This window comes from Taurulus bubalis (genome assembly GCF_910589615.1).
Source record: "Taurulus bubalis genome assembly, chromosome: 3".
Lineage (NCBI taxonomy): Eukaryota > Metazoa > Chordata > Actinopteri > Perciformes > Cottidae > Taurulus > Taurulus bubalis.
The window spans coordinates 31,759,205-31,768,841 of record NC_136591.1 but is presented as its reverse complement, the minus strand read 5'-3'; the positions used below and the strand labels follow the sequence as shown (position 1 = coordinate 31,768,841).

The following is a 9,637-nucleotide window of genomic DNA, read 5'->3' as shown; positions in this document are numbered from 1 at the left end:
ATGTTTGTGCAGATGTGTCGGCAAATTGTACAAATGTAAATTTCTTCAAATGGCCTGGCGCAAAAGTCCAAAACCCAAGGATATTAACAGAAGAATAAACATACTATATTCACATTTTAAAAGCTGGAGCCCATTTCTGTTCCTAATAACTACAAAGCTCCGATGTGAATAATACAATTAACCGTGTCTGATTACACAAGAGGCAAGAAAGAATAGCAGACCCAGAAATGAGTGTCAAGTGATTTTATCATCACACTCTTTAATTCCAACAGTTCGTAAGAAAAAAAAAATATTATTACAGCATATATAAACATTAGGATCACTGTCTCTCCTCTGAGTGCTTAAACTTTGCTATGTTACATTCGACTCAGTGACAACGCTGACATGATGAACCTCGCAGTCCACAAATCATCCGCTACCTTTCTCGACAACATTCTGCTGTAATTTAACAGCTTCTTGGCGAAGTTGAATTTACACAAGATTCCTAAAACACACTCTCATACTGTATCCAACTCTTCTCTGATAAAGGCAAAGTGGCGCTAGTATGTACACTCTGTTGTCCGGATTTTAGTGTGTGTGTTTGTGTGTAGCTGTCACAATGAACCTGAAGATCAGGTGCCGTTTTACTGCGGGTAGGCCTCGATCACCATGGCATGACCCTAGAAACACACAAGAAAACACGCTCGTCAGGAAAAACAAACAGAATGGGAAAGATTATTTTGATCAATATCCGAGTTTCCCCAGGTGGAAAATGTTAAAATCCGCATTGGAATCACCAAACAAACTTTTAACATTGTGTGGTCCGTGTGACTCTGCGGTCTCATACACAGTAATTACCTGTCCTCCAGCAGCACAAGCCGCCACCAGGCCGTACTGGCCTCCCTCCTTCTGCAGCCGGTGAGCCACTGTGGTTACCAGCCTGCAGCCTGTGGCGCCGAAGGGATGACCCAAAGACAGAGAGCCTCCCCACAGGTTGAACTTCTCCATGGGAGGAGTTCCCACCTACACACACAGTGGTTAGGGTTGATATTCACACCAGCATTTCCAAATTTAGCATCCAGAGAGCTGGGGGCTAGAAACTGACTGCCAAGGTTAAAAGGTCAGGTGAATAATTGAAAACTACTTCTCTACTTATTTTAGGATTTCCTTACAAATTGCTTTGCATTCATCTCTTGACCTAATTTATGAAATGAGTTGCCTAATTTGCATCTGTACAATTTAAAAACATAATTATGTACAGTATATAAAACTAAGCAAAGATTTATAATATCTAATTGATGTTCATATACTATTTAATTTAATCTGTATTTAGCTGGATAATCACATCTCGATTTTGATTCTCATTGTCAAGGGTTTCCTAGCCAAGTCATAGTTTCACCACATAAAAACACAAATTACTTAAAATAGAAAAAATTAAAGAAAGCAAAACATTAAAACATTTCACATAAAGAGACAACGTGGAGGTGTCAACTACTAAAACTACAAAGAGAAAATCAGCATTTGTTTCCCCCTGAGTTTGATAAGATGAGAGGATGTTTAAAAGACAGATTGTCTTCACAAAAAAAAAATAAACAGGTATTTATATAGTATACCCATCTTTACCTTTGATTTCTTGCCCAAGTATGTCTGGCCAAACCAATCTGAGTCCATAGCCTTCAGATTTGCCATTATCTGGCCCTGGAAAACACAGAAATACATCCACAGATTTACCATAGATACCAGACACATCGATTTATACCGATTCAAAAGTGCATGGACATTAACTAGACTAAAATTGTGCTCCAACTTTGACGTTCATGAGATTCTAGTTGACCGATGCTTATCTGCAACTTAAAATATCCTGGCAATTAACAGGAAACCCGCTGCTACAAAAGCTCATATCGTTTTTTTCCCCCTCCAACTTACTGCGAATGCCTCGTGGAACTCAAAGACATCAATGTCACTCATGGTCAAGCCGGCCCGTTCCAAGACCTTGGGTGTGCCGTACGTTGGCCTGCAAGAGTTAAAACAGGGCACAGAGTCACACTGTTAGCAATCCACCTCAAAATTTAACTTTTCTTTGCCTACAGACACAAACGTAAAAGTAGGTTAAAACACACACACGGTCAGCTAGTACAATTCCGTCACACATTACATGAGAATCCCTTGATAGATACTTCAAGTGAAATAAGCGAGTTGACATTTCTACTCAATCATACGACACCGCGGGACTCACCCCAAAAGCAGCTGATCTTTGGGGTCCTGGGACACGTAGACAAAGTCTCTGCAGGATGCAAACACAATATGATCAGCACATCTGAAAGAGCATCGTCGGGGGAAATTGAGGCGGCTCTAACAAACGGAGAGGGTGCAGGTACCTGAGGTACGCTTTGGGCTTGTAACCCATCGCCAAAGCTTTCTCTTCAGACATGATGAGCACAGCAGAGGCACCGTCAGTCTGAGGACACGTGCACACAAAGCAGCTCATTTAATGTCCGGGTCGTTTAGGAGTCGTGGCAATGCAGTTGAAAGGCAATCATGGGAGATCATTTGAAGAGACCTATACAATTTGTTTCACAGGTGGACCAAAAGTACACACAGAGACAGTGTGTGTGTGTGTGTGTGTTTACCAGGAAGGAGGAGTTGGCGGCGGTGACTGTGCCGTGAGGTTTAATAAAGGCGGCCTTTAGTTTGCCCATTTGCTCCATGGTGGATACGCGGATGCCGTTGTCCTTGGACACAATATCCCGACCTGGTGAAGACAAAAATATACACTCATCATGTAAATCATAAAATAATTTATAGATAAAAACACTTCAGGTTTTCTAAGAAGCAATACTTTATAATTGAACTGTATGTATAATTTTTCAGTAAAGTAAAGAAACTCTATATAGTAATAAAATCATGGCACTACCCGTCCTGTATTGGAGTACTGTAACTGGCTGGTGGTGCCAACGTGACAACATCTTATTTACCAGATGTGTCCGATTGGATTACCACCTTTCTGCATTGGAGCCCTCCCGATATATGTAAAACATGGCAGCAATACAGTTATTGCAACTGCAATCTTATGCATTTCTTACACAAAATATGTGTGTTACCTGGCACTTTAAAGGAGATGACGTCCTGCAGCAGACCGCCGTCCTGGGCCTTTTGGGCCAGAGTGTGTGATCGCACGGCGAACTCATCCTGCTCCACTCTGGAGACCCCGAACGCAGCAGCCAGACGATCGGCACTGTGGCCCATCGTTTCAGCCGTGGAGAACTCCGCCACAGCAGGAAGCTAAACATACACACACACACACACACTAAAATGTTACAGGAAGAAATTCTATAGTGCAAGTCAAAAGGTGCAGGAGAATACATTTAGCAAAATGAAAGAGGTGCTAGATTTGAAGTGAATATATACCTCTGGGGCGAGATGTGCCATTCGGATGCTGCCAATCAGACCCAGCCTTTGGCCGAGGGTCTTCGCCTTGTTGAGGGACAGCATGGTCTTCCTCATCTTACGGCTGTGGCGGATAGGAACATCAGACATGAACTCCACTCCTCCTGCAACAATGGAGTCACACTGGCCTGCAGCAATCAGACCGACACCTGGAAGAAGGAGGGTGGAGGGAGAGACAAACAAAGTTCAAACAAAGAAAAACAAACAAACCAACATGTACATCCTTGTTTCTGTCCCAAGCGTTCTTAATGTAATGCCAGAACACACATCTGATCTCAGCTTCCTGCTGTGACTTTTTTTTGTAATGATTGCTTGTCTTAAACATGCTCAGATGTTTTGGTGTGTTTCTTTTTAAACATTTAAATGTATTTTTGTTACATATTGATAACATAAAATATCAGTTTGTTTTTCTGCAGCTATAATGTCAGACTAAGTAGTTCAGTTTCCTTTGAGAGTCAAAAAAAAAAAATCCCATAATATATATAGCACATGTCAAATGGAAGAGGCTTGGTGTGGAGATTTATTTCCCTGACCTACCTGAGGTCATTGCTACGTTGGAGGAGATGCAGGCCATGGTGACGGTGTGAGCTGGGATCTTGTCAGAGAAGCCTGCACCCAGTGCTGCCTGAAATCACAGTAAAAAAAAATATAATAATGAAGAAGATGCACAGGACAGACGCTGAAAAACGCTCCTTTGGTGAACATTATGTCTCAGGATCGAAGCTTAAAGAGAGAGTACGTAAAACATGTGCAAAGCATGTGAAGCTCCAGATACGATAACCACTTTGTGGCTGTGATAATACCTCTCTGGCCACATTGCTGGTTTTGACCTCCTGGATGACTGTTCCATAGATAATGTAGTCTATAGCATCTTTGGATAAACCCGTCCTCTGCAGCAGACCCCTAGGAAAATAAAAACGGAACATTTTCAAATCACGGTAGGACAAAAAAAAAAAACCTTTCTTTTCACCATAAAGATTCTGAGAGTTTGGGAAACAGGCTTGCAGCAATACAGAATGGAGGTAGACAAAAAGCGTGCTTTATTGTGTTAATAAAAACTCTGACTGATGGTGAAGCTGTTTGTGTAATCACACACCATTCACAGAAATAACAAAACATAAGGACACACTTACTGCATAGCTGCTCTGGCCAAGTCATGGGGCATTAGGTCTGTATATCTGTCAACAAAAAAACAGAAACGTTTTAGATTAAAAATGTAAAAATTATTAGACTACAGGCGTTCCTTCTTCCTGAAGGTATGGTGGCCAGAGACTCCAGCCAGTGCACTTGCTAATAAGAAGAAAGCCAAGACGTACGTGGTTCCAGACAGCAGGAAAGGGGTTCGAACTCCTTCCACCAGAACGACGTTCTTCACACCAGGCCGAGCCAGTGTCTTCTTGCTCTTTGTCTGAACTGAAAGCAAAGTAAGGCAGTGACAGCCAGTAAGACTCTGATAGAGATGAGCTGACCTGAGGAATCAATCATGAGCATCATCTCGAGATAGTTTTAGGTTCTGGAGTCTTACAATGTTCAGCTCATTTGAAAACAGTGTGATGTCCACTACTAAGACTATAGCTTGAGAGTAAAGACTTACCGTGAGCATGAAGCTGGGCCGTCGTACTGAGAGAGCGTGCCCCTGAGACACACATAGAAAAACGTTTCTCATCCTCAATCATGTCACTTAAAATATTTCAGCAAACACCTCCAATGACGAACAGTATATAATATACAATGACATGAGCAGATAACACTGTTGGAGCAGCATGCATTTAAAGCAACAGGTGTTTGATCACCAATTAGAGTAAAGGTACTAATATGGCATTAGATAATATAAATACTGACATACTGTGTATTCATAATGACAAATCAAAAAAAGAATCTTGCATTGTTGACTCCATTCTCTTGTTTGGTACATTTACCTATTGCTTTGACATGCATTGGAATATGTTCATCTGTGAAACAAACTTACCCAGCTGTACTGCCCATGAAGGCCTGACAGAGCCGCCCCGCATTGTGTTCAGCAACATCGAAGCCATTATGTTCTGTGGAGTAGGAAACGGTGATTGTTAGTAGCAAAGTTTTAAACTGAATGCTGATTTTAAAAAATGGCCTTGCATAACATTCAGAACATTTTGTTTTATTGTAATACTTTCTGATTTAATAGTATTGTTTTTCTCAAGCAGAAAAAAAAGGATACTTAAACTGGACTGCAAACTAATGAAATAATTACAATATGTAGACCTCATGTATATCAGTGAGGGTATAAATGTTCTTCCATTGCAAGTGTACAAGAGGTGGCATCCCTGCTGGAGAGTGATACAACTACACTACAAAGCCTCTCATGTAACACAAGGATCTAACTCTGTAGGCAAAAGGTCACCTGGCTGGCTTTAAGTCTGAATCACACGAGACACAATAAACAGTCATCCCCCCCATATTTGCAGTGTTGAGAGAATAACAGCTGGCAAAGAGAGACTAGTGCTACCACAAATATCAAAGTATTGATATATAGATACTAAATATCTAAAATAGTTTCCATCCTTATTTTCCACTGTATCGATACACCGGTCCCTTCTCTCGGACAGGGATTTGACACACACACCTTTTAATAAAAATCTCATATTTTGTGCCCTCATTGTTGTGTAAATATTTTCCTGTGGAATAAAAAATAAATATTGAATCTATCAATTATATCGAGATACTGTAACAAAGTACATGGAAGGACAGAGTTTGAACACGTATTGTTCATATGTACATAAATAAGAAACAGTGTGATATGCGTTATGCTGTAGGATATGATGCAGTACTATGCTACCAATCTACTCAGTAGAAGCACATAACATTAGCTCCACAATGAAAAACTGGAACATTAAAATGCTCTTATATGTATACGTTAGTAAGGAAAACTAAAGTAATATAATGTATATAATGACATAACACTGTGAAAGGAACCATTTTGCATAATGAGTACTTTTTGTATTTCTTTTGTGGCATTTTTCTGATAACACTTCTGTAATCATTTCTAAAGGATCTGTATTTTTATTTTAATATTCTTAGACTGTGGTGTTTCCAGAGGTGTCAAAAGTATTCACATTCATTACTCAAGTAGAAGTATAGATACTAGGGTTTAAAAATACTTCTGTAAAAGTTGAAGTATCATCTCAAGCTTTTTACTTAAGTAAAAGTACTGGTATAAAAACTACTTAAAAGTATAATAAGTAAAAGTAATGTAAGGGGAATGTTTTTTTCCCATTAAGGACAAACTCTTAAACCGCGTCTATAGTGGCCTATAGTGCACTACCCCACCTCCCCCAAAACAATCATTTTTATAAAGGCCACAATGACTATAATGTTTTAAAATGTTATGTTGAAAAATGTGGGATGCACTAGGCTACCCGTTTCAGCTGCATATATGCCCATTTAAAATGATCACATTTTATTACAATGCAAATACATTAAAGTACCATATGTGTACTACTGAGCATTAACATGCGTTTCATGGAGCGGAAAACATGATAACTAGTTGCCTATAAGTATTGTAATAGTGCGGCGACTCCGACACAAACACTTAAGGCTGTGGTTCTCAAACTTTTTCTGTAAATAACATAATTGTGTGACTCATCTGTGCTTTTATAAATAACAGAATAAAGAAAATTGCAATCACTTTCAAGTAAATCAGATTGCCCCATCAGACAATGTTTTGTGTAAGTTCTATCTGTGCAAAAAATTACTCATATTTAGTTACTACTAAATAGCTCATTGTGGAAAACAATAAGCTTTAAATGTTTTTTGCCAAACAAAACAGAATGAGTGCAGATATGTGAGCCATCAGGTTGTATCAGTATTAGTGGCTGCAGTGACCTGCTTTCCTCGACACATATGTTATAAACAGGGTTGTAGATTTGATACGGCCTCTCTCAATTCATGCTCAATATTGAGCTTAGATCTGTTTTTTTATTTTGAGAAACGCAACAGCAGGAAAAGACGAGGTCACGGCGACGCGTCAAATCGCGCATGCGCAAGCGTAACCTGTTAACGGCGTACCGTAACCATTTACCCGAAAGTACAGGCATTTGTCCATGTATTTATTAATGACTTTGTTGTATATCCGTGTACTTTGTACTTTTGTAATATGTGAAGCCAGCAGCTCATTGTTGGTAGAAGACACGAGCACCGTGGCTCGTTTCACCTGGAGCAGGAGAGCTGCTCCGGGTTCAGAGAGCCGCTCCGGTGCGAGGAGAACTCCGCTGCTCCTCACATGAGAGCTGCTGTTGCATCTTCACCCTGGGAGCGTTAAAAACGCAGATATAGCGGTCTACTTTTCACGCGACATATTTTTCGACGCTCTCTGTCCGCTGGTGTGTGTGCTCAGCGCTCACCTGTGTGCGCGCGCACGTATCTGTGGGCAACGGGGCGGAGAGGGTTTTTGTGTGTGTGTTTTTGAAAGATGACAAGCCGGAGTGAAAACAAACCAAAATGAAATAGTAACGAGGGTATTTTTAAAATGTAGGGAGCAGAAAGTACAGATATTTGCGTGAAAATGTAAGGAGTAGAAGTAAAAAGTCGTCCGAAAAATAAATACTCCAGTAAAGTATAGATACCCAAAATGTCTACTTAAGTAAGGTAACGAAGTATTTATACTTCGTTACTTGACACCTCTGGGTGTTTCTAAACTAAACTCGTACTTCTTCCACCACTGAACTCAGCCCACTCACAATAAAGACCTTTCACAGTTTGTTAAGAGACTCTCTGTCTGTAGTCACCCTTTACCCATAATACATAGGAATAGGGGTTCCAACGTTATACATATTAAAACGTAAAGAAGAGCTCGGCCGGCTAGAATATGAATATATAATATACAGAGACCATATGTCTTCTGTTATATGTTGTATTATGTGCGACAATGTGTCACACAGCAGTTGACGGTCATCCAGCCCAACACCCGGGCTCTGAACCTTCACCTAGATTCCTCTCCAGGCGAATGACAGAGACAGAAATACAGGATCACGAGTCAAACAGGATCAGAACTGTCTGCAAGCTGCCTACTGTCGATTAGGTATTTGGTTCTGCAGAGAAACGTTTACACCAATACAAAAAAAACGATCTGATCAGCGAAACAATGAAGCTGGAAGCAAAAATTCAAGCTAGTAAAGCTACTTGTTAGCCTAACGTTGACGTTCCCTTTCGGTTGTCATCTATTCCGCCATGCTTGGGGTGAATAAACGCCTTTACTGAGCTCGCTGCATGGCTTTTCTCTTTCTAATTGTGTTTTCATTAGTGATAGCTCTACTGAAGCTTACCTGTATTGGAGTTATGTCTTTGCCGACACCTATGCTCTGTCAAACGATCGGCCAGCCTCAACAGCACTGAACTACGCTCTCAAGGACCCACCAAGCGGTTAGCTGACCAAAATAGTGCCTGAAAGAAAAAACACTGTTAAGTAACGAGTGGTCACATATCTGCTTGTGTTTAAGAGCTCAATTGAATGTACATTATTAAACCGTCATAATGAATTATCTAGCTTTTCTCAAATAAAAAGATAGAAATTAGAGCGCAATCAACAACATTTTATGATAGGGCAATATTTCAGCGCAATTTGAGGTCCTTCTCCGACACTGTTGACCGTGTGATCCACTTCATTCAGACGCGAACAGGTGAGAAAGAGGACGTAATTAGCATGTCACGGTCAGTGGTGGGAGAGTTGCTCTGATATTTTACTGTAGCAATACTACAAATTCTGGTTCAAGTCATGCATTTAAAGTCGTACTTAAGTGGAAGTACAAAAGTATTAGCATCAACATATACTCGAAGTACACAAAATACTACTTCTTGTTGCGCAGAATGACCTATTTCGGAAAATGTGGTGTTTAATTTAATTGCTTTATATATTGTTGGATAGCTTAACCTGAAATAAATATATCATCATATCAATCTGGAAAGTAACAAGTAAAGCTATTATTAATGTAGTGGAGTTAAATTTGCAATATTTCCCCCAATAATATAATGGACTAGAAGTATAAAAATGGAAAAACACAAGTAAAGTGCAGGTACCTCAAGATTGTACGGTATACTTGGTTACATTCCATCACATTTGCTTAAACAATTTGTTAATCAATTATTTAGTCAAGAAAAAAATAATAATAATAATCGTCAACAATTTAAATCATTGATTAACTAATCATTCAAATCATCTAGCAAGCAAAAATGGCAT

The 9,637-nt window shown here is 39.8% G+C and overlaps 1 protein-coding gene across 1 annotated transcript; it reads right to left on the bottom strand.

Annotated features, from left to right (window-relative positions):
• Positions 1-228: 228 nt before the first annotated feature.
• On the bottom strand, positions 229-8,778 carry hadhb (hydroxyacyl-CoA dehydrogenase trifunctional multienzyme complex subunit beta). Its single transcript, XM_079215978.1, has 16 exons — positions 8,727-8,778; positions 5,396-5,468; positions 5,021-5,062; positions 4,743-4,839; positions 4,560-4,604; positions 4,230-4,329; positions 3,964-4,051; positions 3,388-3,575; positions 3,081-3,261; positions 2,610-2,731; positions 2,358-2,437; positions 2,216-2,263; positions 1,906-1,993; positions 1,603-1,677; positions 838-1,002; positions 229-659 (listed from the first exon to the last, which is right to left on the bottom strand). Exons 2-16 carry the CDS (start codon positions 5,460-5,462, stop codon positions 624-626), a joined length of 1,422 nt encoding a protein of 473 aa, XP_079072104.1. The 5' UTR covers positions 5,463-5,468; positions 8,727-8,778; the 3' UTR covers positions 229-623.
• Between the last annotated feature and the right edge of the window lie 859 nt (positions 8,779-9,637).